At 41.5% G+C, this 19,352-nt stretch overlaps 1 protein-coding gene across 3 annotated transcripts in view; it reads right to left on the reverse strand.

Moving 5' to 3' along the window:
• Positions 1–9,260: 9,260 nt before the first annotated feature.
• CLASP1 (cytoplasmic linker associated protein 1) overlaps positions 9,261–19,352 on the reverse strand; it is a 169,945-nt gene continuing 159,853 nt past the window's right edge. The window contains exons 39-40 of one of the 3 annotated variants that reach the window (XM_060278738.1): positions 16,454–16,570; positions 9,261–15,099 (exon numbers count right to left, since the gene is read on the reverse strand). In XM_060278738.1, coding sequence (XP_060134721.1) covers positions 15,013–15,099; positions 16,454–16,570 — 204 coding nt within the window. In that variant the 3' untranslated portion in view covers positions 9,261–15,012. The remainder of the gene's footprint in view (positions 15,100–16,453; positions 16,571–19,352) is intronic. The other 2 variants (XM_035128785.2, XM_035128806.2) reach the window with 2 other exon arrangements.

Here is a 19,352-nt window from a genome sequence, read left to right on the forward strand (position 1 = left end):
TGTAGCGCCTTTGAGACCAACTAAGTATGTTCTGGGTATAAGCTTTCGTGTGCATGCACACTTCTTCAGATACCAGTTAGCTAAGGTATCCAACTTACGGTAACCAGAAGCCAATTCATATAATCACTTTGCGGGGGGGGGGGGTTTATATTCAGTTAGGTCCTAATTTTGGTAGTTCTGCCAACATGTCTGAAAGTAGTCTTCGATAAAATTTAACATCACAAAACAGCTAAGCTAAGCAGAGTGCCACTCATTGACTTCAGCAGCCATGGAGCAGGGCATATTGATATCTCTTTATCCTGCCCAAGGCAACTGAAAGTGACTTACAACAACAAGGGATAATCATGCTACTGAAGGCCATCACTTTCTCCAAGCAAAACACTCAACTATTCTGGGATTTTCATATCTGCCATGGCAGGCACCCCAGCTGCACCTTGGTCCTTGTACTGTGAGGGGAAGGAAACAGATTTCCTGACCCAAACAGATTGTTCCTCTCTATTTCCCTTCCCTTCCTGTGAATGTTCCTGCTGTCACTAGTTGAATGGCATAAATACATTTAAAGCAGCCTTACACCACTTTTCTTGTCATAGCTTTCCCCAAAGAATCCTGGCAACTGTAGTAATTACCCAAATCAGCTACATACAGGATTATTAGTCTTTTTTTCTTTTTAAGATCCCAATCGCTTTACAATGTCTAACAAGAAAAATTGCCACAGGATTATTCTCTTACCACCAGCCACTACTACACAGCTTTTGCAGTGCATATCATGCTATAAGGCATACATGACAAGATTTAAGAATTCCCACTCCAGCTCGCCTCTAGAAAGGAAGAGGCAGCTGTGCTACCTGGACCCTGCTACATTGCATAACTTCAAATAATAAAAGTTCCAGTGGTTTGCCTTGGACTATGTCCCCAGCTGGAATTGAACAGAATCTGATAAAAGCCATCTGCAGCTCAGAGAGGTTATCAAGCACCTCTGAGAAAACACTGGCGTTCCAAAAACACCACCCAGCGCCTGCTTCCCTAGTAGGGGCCTGGCAACATTCCCATTCATCAGGTGAGTGCAGGACAGGGAACTGTCTCTTTGCAGCTTTGAGTTTGTCTTGGCTATCTTTAGCAGGCATCCATATACCGTATGCATAAAAAAAGAAAGCAATGACCATGCTAATATATTGACTATCCGGGAGCCCAAGGGATCTCTCTTGGCAGAAAAGGTCCTTGCTGCATCTTCAAACCATATCTATCTGGTCAGCATCTCCAAACCATACTTATCTGGCTCACTGGGCAACTATTTTGGAAGGAATTAGCATTTGGGAAAGAAATGCTGATATTAAAAACATTGGTTGTTTCACAGAAGGAACTATAGTATCTAGACATGTACATGCAACTTTCTAAGTGGAAGAGGCTGTAGGTAGTATGCAACTAAGTTTGACTCAGAATGAATGCTCTGGGCAGAAGCCAGCACAAGTATATTTGGAGGGTCAGGAGAACCCCCAGAACAGGGTGCGATGGGAGATAGTTGTGTCTGGCAAACAGAAATGGTTGCTCAGGTAGACCAATAACAGTGTGATGTTAAATCCCACCCATTGAAATTGATAAACATGACTACGTTCAGCCCAATATTTCAGTAGGTCTGCTCTAAGTAAAACTTAGCTGAATACCACCCTGTATACCTGTATTTATTATGTGGTTACTGCAATTACTAATAATAATTACTGTGTGTGGTTAACAAATTACAATCTATTCTAGACATACCAGCCATTTGCTATTCTTACCTTCTTTCACCAACACTGTAAAGACTACTCTAGCCGTATCTAGAAATGCATTTTATTATCCTCAAAATGTTTTCTGTCAAAGAGTATGTGGGTGTCCTAATACTTCTGGGTGTCCCAATACCTCTGCCGGCTGATTTCACATTTCTGCATTTCCTTTGAGTCTGACATCCTCAGCTCCCAGTTGAAAAGTGTTTCATAATGTTAAATGTGAATATATGAGTATGTTTAGCACTTGAACAAACATTCAGCAGTGGTGTGGCCAATAAGTGTAAATCCAGAGTCACCAATGTTTTTGGACCAGTGGGCACATTTCAAATTTTTACAAAGTGCTGTGGGTGCCACTCACAAAATGACTGCCATGGGATAACACAAATTCAGAGAGTGTTCCCCACACCCCAGACAACCTTGTGCTTATTGAGGGAAGTCAGCTGTGTGTTGCTAATCCTATTTGTGGAGATAACACAATTTTGATTCCCCCCTCCCGCCAAACACATAGACATACAATGGTGTTGTTGCTGTCAAATAACAACAGGGAGCATTCCCCAGTACCAGGAAAATAGACAAGGTGGCCATGCTGCATAGGTTAAAGTCTCTGGCAATCTACGTATAAACATTGTTTTTTTTCTGGGGGGTACACAGAGCCTACCCCTAAACATTTTGTGAATCTAAGTTTGGCCTCATTGAGGGGAAGAATTTCAATATGACTAGGAAAATGAGAGTACCCCTAAACATTTCTTAGAAAAAAGCACTGCTTATAAATATAGTCTCTTCTAATATTATTTTTGGGACGCGGGTGGCTCTGTGGGTTAAACCACTGAGCCTAGGGCTTGCCGATCAGAAGGTTGGCAGTTTGAATCCCCACGATGGAGTGAGCTCCCGTTGTTCGGTCCCAGCTCCTGCCAACCTAGCAGTTCGAAAGCACGTCAAAGTGCAAGTAGATAAATAGGTACTGCTCTGGCGGGAAGGTAAATGGTTCGCCAGAAGTGGCTTTGTCATGCTGGCCACATGACCCGGAAGCTGTACGCCGGCTCCCTCAGTCAATAACGTGAGATGAGCGCTGCAACCCCAGAGTTGGTCACAACTGGACCTAATGGTCAGGGGTCCCTTTACTTTTAATATTATTTTGTTTATCAGGAAACTGACACAGAAAATGCTGGTAGGCTCTTTCTGAGATGACAAACTTTATCCCATTAATTTCTGAGAGGGGACATGTCCTTCTGGTGTCCCATTTCTGCACTGCCTTGACTTCATTACTCTTAAACTGCAGCAAAACTCTTGCTTCTTAGATTGAATTTAGACAAGATAGCAGAAGCTGAGATAGCTTTGGTTGCTCTTTGTAATCTACTAATAGACTGGGTATGGTTAGTAAAGCAGAAAAGTTCATGTCAAATTGACTCACTTCCTCCTACTCCTCATTAATTCCCAAAGTCAGTTTATACTAGGCTAGTTCCACAATGATAAACTGACAATCACCTGGGTTAGATAGGAGATGCCATCAGATGAAATTGCTTGGAAGTGGTCTAGCAACTAAGCAAACACACTTCAGGGATATGTTCACATTAGATTTAAGAGCACCAGTCATTTCCCAAACCCCAAATTCCTTGCCTTGGAAAGGGCATGAAACTTCCAGGACTAGATGTAAGGAATTCCCTTTTCTATCTGCTGTATCTTTTATTTAAAAATATGTTTTTATTGAAAGATTTTAATGGATAACAAAGGTACATATGCTGTCTCTGTTTTCAATTCATAGAGTCCTTTCTACAAGTCAGTTACAATTGGTGTGAGACAGAATGGTTGTTGTGTCAAATTAGCCACATCAATTTGTATGCTGTTGGGGGGAGGGTTAGGTTGTTGTCTTGCTGGGCTGCATATGTAATAAAGGGGAGCCACACCGTGGTGAAGGCATCCTCTTTTGTTTGTCTCCATGCTATCTGCTATATCTTTGATGAATTTTACAGCTCAATTTTCACCATGTTTATTTACAAGGTGGATTAGAAGTAAACACCTTCCAGATCCAGGAATTTCTTAGGCCATAATAATGTTAAAAATTGGACCCAATGTCTCTGGACTTTGTTTTCATCCAGTCAAATATGCTCAGGTACAGCTTATATATTCAGATACCATGAGGCTGACCTCCCTAGAGACTTTGCTTTCCTCTCTAACCCCTGCACACCCCACAAAGAGATAGAGTATTTGGTCAATTTACCACATTCTGGGCATCATGTCAAGCTGTGTAGCTCCTGTCCCCACCCCCGCGAATTATTCTGTCCAATGAATCTCCCCTTCCTCTGCCCATGGTACAATCTGCTGTGTAAGGGAATGAGTGTGGGTAGCCTGTCAAGGTGAAAGGTTAGGCAGTGTAGCATCATGCTAGACTGGGGTAAGGAGACAATTCTGCCATGTCACTCACCGGGTGCCCTTGAGCAAGTGAGCTACTCTGCCTCACAATGAGCTTGATGCAAAGGTGGTATTTAAATAGAATAAACAAAGAATTGTAACCCCTTTGTTTATTGTGTTTAGATACCACCTTTGAGTATCCTTAAAGCAGGGGTGGGGGACCTGTGGCCCCCTAGACTTCAACTATTGCCAGTCCCAGCCTGCACACCCAATTTATTTTACTTTATTTAACAAAATTCATATACCACTTGATTGTAGGAAGATCTCCAAATGGTTTACAGTGATCAAGAATGGTGGGAGCTATAATCCAACAACATCTGGCTGGCCACAGATTCTCTACCCCTGATTTAAAGACTCGGACAATAGCAGAGCTCCCTGTTCCCCTTGCATTATTCTTTGTCAAAACAGGCATTGTGCAACCCTCTTCCAAGAAGGCACCATTGCTCTGATTTTATGTTAGCTGTCAGGTGGGAATGCTTGTTATGTGAAGGGGTTTCCTGGCTTAAGGTGGTGCGCTGTGGATTTGCGTGGGAATGCCCAGGTTTAGTGATCTGATTCCCATTTCTAACACTGACATCTGTCCTTAAAACAGAGGAATGAAAACACAACCCAACAACCAGTTTTGTAAACTTGGTTATAAAACCCATTGATAGGTTAAAGTTTCTGCATTGTTGGGCAAGCCTTAAAGCCCTGGTAATCATTCTAGAAGCTTAAGGGTCATAGACAGTTCTGGGTTGCAGATGCCCCTCTGCAAGAAAAAGCAGGAAAAAACTGGCAGCGAGTGGAAATGAGTGGCAAGGAGATTAGAAAGCTAGTCTCCTATTTTTAGAATAGCAACAAAATCATCAAGAGTATTAGCCCCTGGGGCATGTCAGTGATGGCTTAACCCTTTGAAGTCTTGGCTTCAGATGATTTAGAAGTTAAAAAGACTGGTGTGAACAACTTCCTATTGAAAAGTCACTTGTAGCATTTCTCTGGAAATCCCATCTGAACAAGAAATCATGCTGCTAAGCACATAATTGTTGCTTATGTGAACACAGAGTTCATATATGCTGAAAGACACAAATGTTTTAAAATATGCTAAAAGGCTAGGGATGGGGAAATTGCAACTTTCCAGTTGTTGTTTGACTCCCATCATCCCTGACCATGCTGGCTGGGACTGGTGAAAGTGGGGGTTTAATAAGATCCAAAGAACCACAGTGCATACAGAATAAAACACAAGGCTTAATAATTGAAAGGCATAATAATTTCATGATTTGTTGCTACCGTATAGAGGGGGACCACATAATCGTCCACACGTACTAGGGTGGACGAGCTTGATTAATAAAGATTTTATACTCGTAATTAGGAGGAAATAAGCCTTATTTATATTATTATGCTTCACCCTTCCCCACATGGTGAGAATTCTGAGGATAATGCCTTTGGATGAGTGATCACTAGAGCTTTTTGTTACCTTTCATGTTTGATTTATATGCAAAGGTTTACGCAAAGCATATTGAAAGCAATCTACGGTATTACCCCACTTTTGATTCCCAAAGACAGCTGCTTGGATCTGGGATAGCTTAGTTCAGGCATCCCCAAACTCAGCCCTCCAGATGTTTTGGGACTACAACTCCCACCATCCCTAGCTAACAGGATCAGTGGTCAGGGATGATGGGAATTGTAGTCCCAAAACTTCTGGAGGGCCGAGTTTGGGGATGCCTGGCTTAGTTGCTAGAGCATGAGACTCGTAATCATAGGGTCATGGGTTTAAGTCCCATGTTGGGCAAAAATATTCCTGCATTGCAAGGGGTTGGATTAGATGATCCCCGTGGTCCCTTCCAACGCTACAATTCTGTGATCCCTACAAACCCCTCTCCCAACTGTAACACCTTTGTTTCAATATTCACACTTGCTGCAAACTTGGGTGACCATATAGCCTACTTTGCAGAGGACAGTTCTCTATTTAAAGCACATAGCTTCCCTAAAGAATCTTGGGAACCATAAATGTTTAAATGGTTTAGAGATAAAAGAAGGGAGAGTGGAGGGGCTTTGAAGTTGCCCATCAACAGCATCAGGACAGCAGACTGAGCAGACATTATTTTTGCACTATGATAATGTGTATTTCTTCTAAAATGGTGGAAGTATTATGCCGGCTCCCTCGGCCAATAACGCAAGATGAGCGCCGCAATCCCAGAGTCGGTCACGACTGGACCTAATGGTCAGGGGTCCCTTTACCTTTACCACTGGTAGGATTTCAGCCCTAGCTGGGAGTAAACCTCACTGAACTCGGGCTTACTTCTGAGTAAACATGTTTAAGCTCTGGTTCCTTTTAGAGTAACCTGATGAGCACCTCTATATAGTCTAATTTCTTTTTACATATTTTTTTTTGTTATTGTTTAATTGATCCAAATCCTTTCCCCCTTCAATTTTTCTTGTTAAAACTGGATTTAAAAGGGAGTTCATTATCTCAGCAACTTGCAAGTCAACCCTTTCCTCGCTAATTACTCATTACTACTTTCTCTTTAGTGCTCTTTCGCCTCCAGATATATTTGTAAACAGCCTGTTTCCCAACTCTTAATCCTTTTGACCATCCTTAAGTCATTCTGGTTTGGTCCGCTTTTAATGTTTTCCGTTTGCAAGTCTTAATAGACTTTTCACATTCCCAGTGTTTAATTTCCCATTTTGCTAGTAACAATGATGCTGTAAATCTTGAAGATGCAGCTGAATTCCCATTTGGGGGATGCTTCAGGCAATCTGTCAATCTTTCTACCAGATCTATCCTGTGGTTTAACAATTTACAGCCTGACTTTTTAATGTCTAGTTACTTTCAGTTATAATTTCAACACTTCTGCACTGTATAGCTTCTGAAAATGTGGGGTGCTCTCCTGGGATGTGAGCAAAATTCCAGGGCAAAGAGCTTCCTCAGGCAAAGGGAAATATTCTTGCTGTCTCTCCCCAAGGTTTGATGTTGCAGCTGCCAAGAAAAAGGTGTGATGGCTTTACCATGAGATTTTTGGGTAGTGGTGCTTTTAGTCAGTGCTTTTTCCCCTAAAAAAATGTTTAGGGGTACTCTCATTTTGACTCAAGAAAATCTCCATTTTATAGTTCAAATCGGGAAAAATAAATAAAGTAAATGGACAATGGTACAAAGATTCACAAAATGTTTAGGGTTATGCATCCCCCCCCCCGAAAAAAGCACTGCTTTTAGGGTAGGAGATCTTCCTTCAGTCCCTTAGTGTTGTGCCTACCTCTGCCTTGACTGCACCAGCCTCACTGAATGCTGTTCTACAGGCAGGCAATGGATTTCGTAAGGACATGCATCAATAAAATTATGATTTAAAAAAAAAAAAGGACATGCATGTCTTCATCATAATTTGTTGATAGTGAAGAAGGACTCTTGCTTGCACTCCCTTTCCACAGCTTTCTTGAGGCTTGGTGTGGCTATTGAGTTCACACAGATCTCTGGCTTCTATCTACTTGGATGCCTGCCAAATATTTCTGCAAACTGTTACTTTTCTTTAGATCTGTTGGGTTCAAATCCTTGTTTTTGAGTCTGATCCTTTTGCTACCTCTTTTATCAAACACTGAGATGTTGTACATTAGAATATATGATTATGCAACCTAATAAGCCCTATTGGATGCAGGTTCCCAAGGTAACAGCTGTTCAGAAGCACCCCATCCAGTCCTCTCATACACTGTCGCTTACCTACCAATGTTATCCTCAGTGTGGAACTCTTCAGTGAATCTTGAAACTCATCTGTTGCCACACTTAAGAGCAGTGGTGCAGCTAGGACTGGACTTCAAGGAAGAGGCCCAGTTCCCCACAGCCTAGCAGGTCCCCAGATGGCCACCCAGAGTGTTACAGATGATGGAAACAGGAGCAAACAGGTCCAGGGTTGGCACCAACTCTTCATCTTCTTTCTTTGGTGATCGGTCACTTGTAGCCGAGTAAGATTGTCTTCCATGAACACAGTTTTAACAGTGTGTCCGTAAGTGACTGTGACACCAACTACCTGTACCATGGCACACACGTGCCAGGGTTGCCAGAGTTTGTACTAGCCACTGCAGCCTTCCTTCCTTCCTTTTTATTAAACAAAATGGTTACAGACACCCACTTTATTTATTTTTACACAACAGAATAGTGCTTACTCTTAAGTAAATGCCTTTAGCATTGGCGCAGCAGAAGCAAACTACATTTTATTCCTGTTGTCATGACGGTGCTAGAGTTTACACGAGTTTTAAAATGTAAAGCAGTGTATGCTCAGGAGTATCAATCCTTTTGTATTTTGGTTTTTAACACATCAGGAACATAGAAGCCACTGTAAAACTTTGAATGGTGGTGGCGTGTTCATATTGGTATGTAGAAGATAAATATTAATGGTCCATAACTGAATGCACAAGACCTCTGGGACCTCTGTAAGACCCTTGAGTTCAAGGTCTAAATTTACCTAGCTCACTGTTGGTTAAGAACTTCCATTGCTCTTATCTTTCTCACTTTTTCTGATAAGAACCTATGGCACAACATCATGAAAAGACCACAAGAAAGTTGCATTTGTGTGGAAACATGGTTGATAGAGACGTTAGCAAATTGGATAGTGTTTACTACATTGGACAGACTTCAGGTTCCTTGCATATTGTACAGGTTGTTTTGTGGGGGGATTCTGGGAATATGGAGCACACTCTCACATACTAGAGTTTTAGGAAACTCTTATTGGTGGCAATGCAGAGAGCCTCAAACTGATCAAAGCCTTGACAGAAACAAAAAGGTAAAAAGCCCCCATGCCTGCTATTTATTTTTTAAAGTGCAAGGACTAACAACATGAATGATTTCTAGTTTGCCCATTATTTAGTTACCTCTTGCTTTTCTTTATCTATTCCTTAAATAAAAAAATTGTGCTGTTGGCTTGGCCAGGACTATGCTGGATTGCAGTTGCTTGACAGTTTCCTGTTGATTGTTGAGATTCCATCTCAATTTTAATTGTTGCTGTGTTTTTTTCCATGGCACAAGGTGTGTTGCCTCCAATCTACAAATCACAAGATTAATTGGATACTTCTATAGTTGACACCTCAAAAGCAACAAGGGAAGTATATCCATGACCTTTCCATTTGGCAAAATCTAGTAGAACAGCACTAAGGATAAGCTTATGACAAACAAAACCCTAAGCAATTATTTAAAAAAATAAATGAGTGAGAATAACTATCCTGCTGCCTACAGAAACTTGTGTCATTCATCTTTTAGAACCCAGTGTTACAGATTGTTTCTGCGCACTCTCTCTCTGTGTGTGTGTGTGTGTATTTGTGTATGTGTCTGTATATTTTTCAATATGTGGACATGCTTACTACTGGTGCCTCTCGTATGTTTTGTGAAAATCAGTTTACTTTCATAGAAATGTGATAGCAGGATTGCAGTTAATACCTCCTTGTGTTTTGTCTAGAACAGCCACTTGGCTGAACTGAATATAAAGGGGATAGTAAAGGCTATATAGTAAGCACGTGCGTTTAAAATTTGCATTTCTACCATGTTTTGCCTAACATGGAATTTGCAATGCCGGCAACTTCAGAGCTTTCTGCAGTGCTTCAGGGCTAAAAACCAATTTGACCCAGTACGGGCAGATCCCATCAAGACACTTTTGCCACTGTGTCATTTGTTGTTGGCACATCTACAGGCAGATCAGGCTGAGAAGCCCCCTAAGGCATAGCATTTAAAAAAACAGACACAGCCCATCCCCACAGAAAGAAGAGAGCATATAAAGAAGCTAGCCTTAGACCACAAGAATGATACATGTTTCAGGATGTGCCAGAGCACCAACTGACCCTGTTCTGTGGGAAGAACTGCAGTCTGACAATGCAGACATGCTTTGAGGAGTGTGGCCTACTTCTAAGTTGCTCAGCCCTTGCTCTCTTGACTATTACATCAAGCAGATGGGGATTCACTGGACTGGTGCAAGAGGCTATTAATACTTTGTTGTGCAAAGAGGCAGCCCTGGCCCCCTTGAAAGAGACAAGCATGCTGGCAGTGCTGGATTTACGTACAGTGGTACCTCTACTTACGAATTTAATGTGTTCCGAACGCACATTTGTAAGGCGGAAAAATTTGTAAATCGAATCCCATAGGAATGCATTGGGAGAAAAAAATCGTAAGTCGAAGCAACCCTATTAAAAAATTCGTAAGTAGAAAAAACCCTATCTAAACCAAGATGGCGGACAGAGCTCCATTCGTAAGTAGAGTTATTCGCAAGTAGAGGTACCACTGTATAAGCTAAACAAGCTACCTACCAGTTTTCCAAGATGCTTCAAACAAATCAAGTGGGCTCTAGCAACAAATGTGCTACCCTTACAAGTGCCTCAGACTTGTGATAATTTTTGCAGGAATAGATTAAGATGTGGACAATTCTGCAGTTGTTAAGTGTTCAAGAGTCTTTGCTTTCAACCATCAAATGTTGCTTTAGTTGTTCTAGTCCAGGACATCAAGCAAGTCCTAACAGCTTAAGCACAAATTTAAAAAAAGTATAAGATATTGCTGGGATGGAGGAGGAAGCACACAGCTCTGAATGTTTAGTGTCAGTACTGCATCAATCAAATAGGAAATGAAATATCAGGGTTTTTTTTAAAGCATATATTGACACCCAGTGAATATCTCAGTGCATGAAACAGTTCTTCTGGCTATGCTAAGTCAGTGAATTCAATATGCTTAGGATAAGAATCCAGTCTTGTGCTCATGTCTATCTGGGCTAAGCTAAAGCCCTAGAACCTGCATTAATGATAGTAAAACCCTTTGAATGTGAAAAGGCCAGAGTCAAAAGTGACGAGCAAAATTACACAGGTGTGTGTGTGGTGACCCTGCCCTATGCCTGTGTAGTACACTTACTGCACAGGGCTTTCCATGACCGCTCTGAAGCAAGTCCTGAATTCAGTGGGGCTTACTCCCAGGTAAGTAGGGTTATGGTTGCAGCCATAAACTCATGTTGGAGGGTATGCTTGATCCCCAAGGATGTGCTCTACAGGGAGCTGGCTTCAGGCACCAGGCCCATTGGCCGACCAACTCTGCATTACAAAAAAGTCTGCAAATGTGACATGAAGGCTGGCAACATTAACCCTGCCATGTGGTAATCCCTTGCAGATGATGGCAGTGCCTGGAGGCTATCTGTCAGGTTGCTTATCTGCAGTGGTGACCAGATGATGAATGACCGCACAGAGAAAAGAAACGCCATGGTGCATCTGCAGCAGCACAACCGGACACCTTCATCTGTCCCAGCTTCAACAAAACATGTCTCTCAGGTCTCAGTCTCTATAAGCCACAGCAGGTGCTGTAACTTTCCGACTGTTTGGTTGCCTTCATTGTCTCCCAAGACAGACAGATGCCAATGGCGTTTGCATGACCATGTGATCTGCACATGACATTTTAACATTATGTAGATCACATGGCAGACTATGCATGTCGCGCAAGGTCAGGAAAAGAATTTTAGCTCAAGGCAGAATTCCCATCTGAGCAACCTTCTGTGGGCCACATTCTGGAGATGGGCAGAGCTTAAAAAGAACAAGCTGAGTGAGAGACTGCTGGTGTCCTTCTACCGAAGCTGCATAGAGAGCATTCTTACATACTGTATCTGTGCTTGGTTTTCCAGCTGCACAGTCATGGATAGGAAAGTGCTCCAGAAGGTCATAACCACAGCCCGAAAGATTATCGGTCATCCCCTCCCATCTCTGGAAGAACTATACAGTTCCTGATGCCTTAAAAAAGCAAATACTGTTTTGCAGGACTCATCTCACCCTGGATATAGTCTTTTTGCACTGTTGCCTTCGGGCAAGAGATATAGAACAAGAACAAGATTAAAAACCAGTTTTTATCCAAGAGCTATAACCATCCTAAATGCTGTAACTAAATAATATGATATTGGGGAGTTGTGATGTGTGTGTATGTATGTGTATATGTGGCTGTAATTATGTTGTTGTTTTCATGGGGCGGCATTCAATTTCGTCGTTGTACTATGTACTATGTACAATGACAATAAAGTTATATCTATCTATCTATCTGAGGCAAAAGTGAGCAATACAATGATTTTACCTTTGTACAGTAGGGTAATTTCTACATACTTGTACACCCTTCTCTTCTAGCCTAGCAATCAAGGACCAGTATCAGAGTTTCAGAACTTCGATAAGCATCTTAGAGCACTGAGAGGGCAGAACTTGGTACCACAGTCATGATTCTGCCCCCTCCCAACTATGAACGTCTGCACAGGGATACGATGCTACCATAATGGGTGTACCCTTGGACAGTGTCACATGTGTGGAAATAAATGTGATTTGGGGTTTTAAAAAAACCATGCTTCTGTGCTGACAGTTCATCTTTGAGGTCACCTGCTTTCATGACCAAATTGTAGTGCAAAGAGGCTCCCATAAGGACTTAAATTTAACTGTCATTTATTCTAGGGCAAACTCAAAAAGTTTTATTTCATTTTTTAGCAAATTCTATCATGTAAATGTTAACATAAAAACATCTGTACATTTGCCATGATACACTCAAAAGTGAAACAAATAAGATATAAATACAGATATGGATGTAACATGACAAAAGCGCCCAAAAAAAGAGAAATAAAAGAAATAAAATAACCAACCCAAAAATAGAAATTAAATACATGCGCGTGAACACTGTGCCAACAAACTCTTTTCTGATGGCTGACTGTTTTGAGTGGCTTTACAAGCCCATCCTTCCCATTTAAAACATTATTACTGTTAGCAAAATCCGGCTGCATTCTACAAACATTTCTCTGTTGTCCTTTAATATGAACTACTACACTTGATAAATAAAAGGGTCTGGGAGGGTGGTAGAAAGAAGATTTATATGACAACGTTGCAAGTTACATTACTTATACAGGTTATTGAGAAGCTACTAGGAAGCGATAGAAAAGGTCTTGTGTTGTACTGTAATCCAGGCAAGCACACATAGTGTACCTTTTAAAAGGAAGCCACATGCCTCAATCGATGCAGGACTATATAAGAGACCAACAGTACTTCAGATGGTGTGAAAGGGGTTGCATTGATTTGTTTGCTCATGCCCTGGGACGCTGGCGCCCCACTGGCAGCATGTACATCTCCATCGAACCCAACCCAACAGCAGGCAGGGATGTTCTGTGCGGATTCTCAGATATGAAGGTCTGGGAAGAGGAGGGAAATGGGTGCGGGGTGAGGGAGGGGGGGGGGATGAGAGGATGGGGAAGAATACAAAGAAAAAGAAACCTCTTTCAAAAGGTCTGAAAAGTTAAAGCCCTGCGTAAGGAGGCAGCAAGTAAAAAGGCAGCTGCAGACATTTGGACAGTGCTGAGAAAAGGTAGGAGCCCTCCGTAATCTGGCAGCTAAGCGCCAACATCATGCAGATTTGTCTTCACCAGCATGTATGGATTGGTAGCCAAAGGGGTCTTGTGCCTGGAAGAAACACCCACCCCACCCTCAACTGTATAGCTTTAAGAAAGCAGATTGGTGCAGGTTGAGTACTACCTAGCCCTTTGAGTACTACCCTAATGAAACAGAGTCATATCTGAAATGCTGAGAGAGAAGGGGAACAATTTGCTATGTACAGTAGACACAAAACAAGATTATAAATAAACCAGATTGTGTGGTGGTTTGGGGGGGGGGGGTGACAAACTCCTGGAGTACTCAAAGGTTGGGTGGGGAGGTGGCAACAGAAAAAGTGTCACACTAAGGAGCATTGGTTGACAAACGAAAGCAGTGTTTTATTAAGAAAGAAAGGCCTGGTTATCTGAGTTGCAGCTCCTACAAAAGCCAATTGAGCTTTGGAAAGTACAAATTTCATACTGAGGATTGAAGCAGCAGTAGTAGCACATTTCACATATCTTTTCTAAGAGATAGGTTGTCAGTTCCTTTGACAGTGTTGATACTTAACCAGTTCAGAGATATTACAGTGCATTCACTCTAAGATTTCATAAAACTAGATTAAATTGTTACAGAAGGAATTCAATCCCCAGCGAATACTGTAACCAAGACTATATCACAGCATATAGCTTTGCTTTCTTTTCTTTTTTCACTTAAAAAAAATGTTTCTCAGCATGTGCTAAAAATAATAATCAGATGATTGAAACATCTACACAGAGGCAGGTCTTAAATGGGTTATAGTAGGGAAAGTGCATCTGCCCTATATAAACAGCACCATTGCAAGTTTGCTGAGATCTCCCAGGGAATTTTCATGACCGATGTCACTCAGATGATGGTACTATAAAATTTGTTTGTGTGGGTGTCTCCCCCCTCCCCCATAATAATTTTAAAAAGTGGGTTGAGGGGCCTAGTTTCCTTTCCTTTCCTTTCTTTTAAAGAATGTAGGGGTTTCTCCTGAAAAACCCAAGTGAGGCCATTCTAAATTTTAACCTCATCTCTGAAACAAGGACACATTCCTGAAATTAGAGGAACAGGAATAACTAGTCAAATGTTTGATAGATACAAACACAACCTAATAAAAAAAAAACCAAGGTCTGAATCCAAGAAGTCGTACTCAAGGTAGATCCACTGAAATCAACTCACATGATGAACTTAAGCCCGTTGATTTCAAAGAGTCTACTGTAAGTATGACCCCCAAAATGTCAGTGGATAACTGCAATGTGTTAAACCATGGTGTGTTCTATCGCCTTTTTTTTCAATGAAGAAGACTGCAACCCAGGCCTTGCTTCCTTTACATTCAATAACAATAATATCCTACCATAGAAAGCTTTTAAAAGGACTAAAAATACTGATTGCAATAAATATCTGCATGGCCTCCATCAGCGGGTGGAGCGTGCTGATGAGGGGAGGGTCTCTGAGAGGCACAGCTGATGGCTTCTATGTCTACAGGCATGTCCAAAGATCTCCATTAACTGTGCGTGGAAACATCTGAAGATGAGCTGCTGTTGCTGTTGGTGGTCTGGGCCCTCTTTATGTACAAGTTGAGGAGCTTCATCTGAAAGAAAGGAGACACAGTAACACCCACTCCTCTTCATTAATTTGCATCCAGTTCAGAATGGGTCTTTCACAGTGCAGTCCTATGTGTGTCAGCCTGGAAGTGAGTCATGGACCCCTGACTTTAGTGTAGGCACCCAATGGTTGTAATTTTCATTAACTTTTCTGTTTTACAATTTCAGATAAACATTTTACAAACTTTAAAATATCCAATGACTTACCCCTTCTCTTTCCATGGTTCATTTTACATATCATACATCATTTTACTATAACCATTCAAATCAATTTTCCACTTTTACATCCATCAAAATGTTTACTCTGTTGAATTTATCTTAATGCTGGCAGCGTTTTCAGCTGTATACAGTTATTTTCCATATATTCAATAAATGTTTTCCTATCTTCTTTAAAAGTATGTTGTTCTTGCTCTTATTCTATATGTTAAATCTGCAAATTTAACAATTTAAGTTGCCAATCCTCTTTAGTTGGGACCTTGCTCAATTTCCATTTTGGCCTAACAAAACACGGGCTGCTGTTGTTGCATACATAAATAACTTTTCTGACACCTGGGAATTTCAGTTTGGGTTACCCCCAACAAAAAGGACTCTGGATTTTTTTGGTAAAGTAATTTTAAACATTTCTTTCCAATTCATTATAAATCATTTCCCAATACCCTTTTACCTTTTTTACATGTCCACCACAAGTGGAAGAATGTTCCCTTCAGTTCTTTACACTTCCAACAATTATGTGATTCTGTCTTATAAAACTTAGCCAACCTATTCAGAGTACCATCTATGAATCATTTTCAAATAGTTCTCCTTCAATGAATAGCAGTTCATTGAAAGATGACTGAGGAGTTCTTTTTACTGTCGTATGGCTCTATTGTCAATGATTTTCTTTTGTTTTTTATGACGCATAGCAAATTTATTTTATGAGAAAACTAATAAAAATAAAATAGCTTATCCCTGCACAAAAAGAATGCATGAACACAAGTCAGACATCAGAAAGCAGTAGAGGAACATATCAACTTGCCAGGGCCATTCTGTCCCTTTGCCGTTTTGTGTGTGCCACAACTATTTGTTGATTTATCCCAAACGCTGCTGTGGCTGAGCAAGGCCATATTATATTATAGGGGACCCTTTTCCAGGCTAACATGTATGGCAGATGTTCCTCCATCTTGAACTAGCCGAAATACACTCTTGAAAGGCCAGTAACCAACTACATATGTGAATGGGCTGTCCCTGAATGCTTGTGAAGCCAACAAAATGCCTGGGAACAACTGCTCCTGATTTTGCCAACTGACTCCGCTTAAAGTTACAGGAACTGCATGTGTTTCAAAATCAAGAGGCCGCACGTACCTTACTCCCAGTGAGCTGTGCAAGGTGAGGCTTCAGTTCTTCACCAATAACAGAATAGATTGCCACGAGGCAAAATACACTGGCTTTGCGAACACTGCTTTCTGTGTTGTCATAGCCCTAGATGGAAACAACGAAGGGAGTCATGAGAATCGAAAGGTTTCTTCACAAATTCTTTCTTCCTCCAGGGTTAGGAGCTAGTGGATTAGAGGTTAGAGCTACACTTTCAAATGAGAACAATTAAAATATGCAGGGACACAGAGAAACCTAGTCCCAACACGATGATGATGATTATTTTAAAAAGATAATTTCCAAGATAGCCTGCAAAAGAAAATCATGAAATAGATAAAACAAGTATTGTTACAAGATTTCTGCAACTTGGAAGGGGGTTCCCCTTCTTTCCTCCCTTCCCTTGAAAACTGGCATGCCCCAAAACTTGACAGAATAAATAGGAAAAGTGACATATGGCTTCAGGAACTACATAAGCTCTCCACAGACAGCAGATTACCAGTCTGGCCCATGGGTCATAGGAAAGAACTGGTAGCCCCAGCACCCAAGAATCTCCCTACATGCAAGGTTGGGCTCATGCTGTGGGTTTATTAGCCCACGACTGGGCAGCGGTCTGCTTCTTTCTAGTACCAGTTAACCCTTCCTTAACCCACTGAAATACAGGTTATTCAACTTCAGGAAGCAGCGTTTTCGGTAATGAATTCCCAGAAGGCTGAGTCATACTTGCCCGGGACAGGGAAGGTGTTCCTATGTTTGCATTTGTAAAAGGAACATTCCCTTTGTACAGAGAAGGTTAACCTTAAAAAAAATATTTAAAACCCAAGAACGAACTCTGACCAATAAATTGATTATAAGTTATAATATGCTAAAAACTGTTTGGTTTTTTTAAAGAAAAAATGCAGTGATAAATATAGAACAGTGCACTGAAAAATTAAAAATAAGGCCACTCTGTGAAACCTGCAACAAAATCTTGCAGCACGTTACGCCACCCAGTCACCCATGTCCTTTTCCAGGACACTCAATTTAATTCCTGCTCCCCACTGTTCTTCATCCCATGCTCCATCCAGACATTCGTATTCTGTGGCCCCTGAGCCTCCTCAATCCTCACTTGTCTTTATTTGGTGTGTGTGTGTGTGTGCAAGAGAGACAGATTGCTTCCTTAAGTTTTCCCCTTTAACTCCCCCCCCCAGCTTCTTTATTTTTCTACATTTTCTTTATACTTCATAGCATTCCTGGTGATGAGTGCTGGCTGGATTACAATCAAAATAAGTCCCCCGAGAAACTAGAGAGGTATTTGCATGCTTCAGGTGGGTGCTGTATGAAATGCAGTTTTGCGAGTGCTTTGAGACAGTGCCTGCAACATCACTAGTGTCAAATAACACTCCGCCTCCCTCATAATATGCACACCGTTTGGGGAACACTACATTTTAGCTTTTAAAAAACTTTTACTCCTATTGAAGCGATGTGCTTTTTCACTGCATCACTCACATTGCTCAACAATGAATAGCATCAAGCATTGGCAAGAGCTCAGCCACTTCAAAAAGCCATTGCTTTTTAAAGATTCGTGATTTTTTATTTAGTTTTTCTCAAAGGCAGGTCAATACCAATACCAATAGAGGAAACGGCTGTGGGGGATTTAAAATTGTGCGATCGCAGAATGATGCCTGGATCGCACACAGCAACTGAGTCACAGCTGTGAAATTACTGCACTAAAACAGGGGTCAGCAAACGTTTTAAGCAGGGGGCCGGTCCACTGTCCCTCAGAGCTTGTGGGGGGCCGGACTATGCTTTTTTAAAAAAATATGAACAAATTCCTATGCCCCACAAATAACCCAGAGATGCATTTTAAATAAAAGGACACATTCTGCTCATGTAAAAACACCTGGCAGGCCCCATAAATAACCCAGAGATTCATTTTAAATAAAAGGACACATTCTACACATGTAAAACATGCTGATTCCTGGACCGTCCGCGGGCCGGATTTAGAAGGCGATTGGGTCGCATCCGGTCCCCGGGCCTTAGATTGGGGACCCCTGCATTAAAATCAGCTTCTCGAAAGGCTCTGGCAGAAGGACAAAGCTTTTGGTCTGCTTGTGCCCTTGGCTCAGAGTGACCTCTGCTGGGAGAAGGCTACAACTATCTTCAGACCATATTCCCACCCCTTCTCCTGCTGCCAGACATTAAAGGGGAATGGCATTTATGAAGCAAGACTAAGGCAAAAATCCTCATAACAAATGAGACAGAAGTATAAAAATACCGGTGTTATTTCTCATTTCTAGAGCAGGAGTCCAATTAGGGTCAAATTCCTGGGCCCTGTTTTCAGGCTGCAACAACTTTTTGCTCCCTGATTTAGGACAGATTCAGATGACCCGCTTGGTAGGCACTTAGAATCCTATTGCCCGGCAACTGAAACTATGCAAGGTGGTGGTCATCTGTAGCCATCAACCATTTGGTTAATATTGGCCTTTTAAGATTCTCTCTCCGTCTGAGTCAATGTAGTGTTGTAGCCAGAAAATGACGAATTGAAGAAAAGGGCAGGCCACATCATGCGAAACAAGGGTGAAGTTAATTATAAATTAACTTTTTTTATAATTATACATTTGACTTCATCTTGACAAGGTAATAATTTGCTTGACTTATACAGCTCCGTGCGTGCTTCCTTACGCTATTTTTAAAACAGTTTTTATTCCATGGACTGTGTGAATATTATGAAACAGTATTTTTTTTTAAATGCCTGAGGAGAAGCAACTTGAGTCACACTGTAAAAGATGCAACACAATCCAATGACTCTCCCAGGCACCGGGTTTCGCCTCGCCTTCTAGCATAGGTCTTGCAGAGAGAAGCGGCTTCTGAAACACTCAAGAGTGTTTTCTTTCTGCTTCGTTCTGCTGCC

Source organism: Zootoca vivipara, chromosome 1 (assembly GCF_963506605.1).
Source record: "Zootoca vivipara chromosome 1, rZooViv1.1, whole genome shotgun sequence".
In the NCBI taxonomy this organism is placed as follows: Eukaryota; Metazoa; Chordata; class Lepidosauria; order Squamata; family Lacertidae; genus Zootoca; species Zootoca vivipara.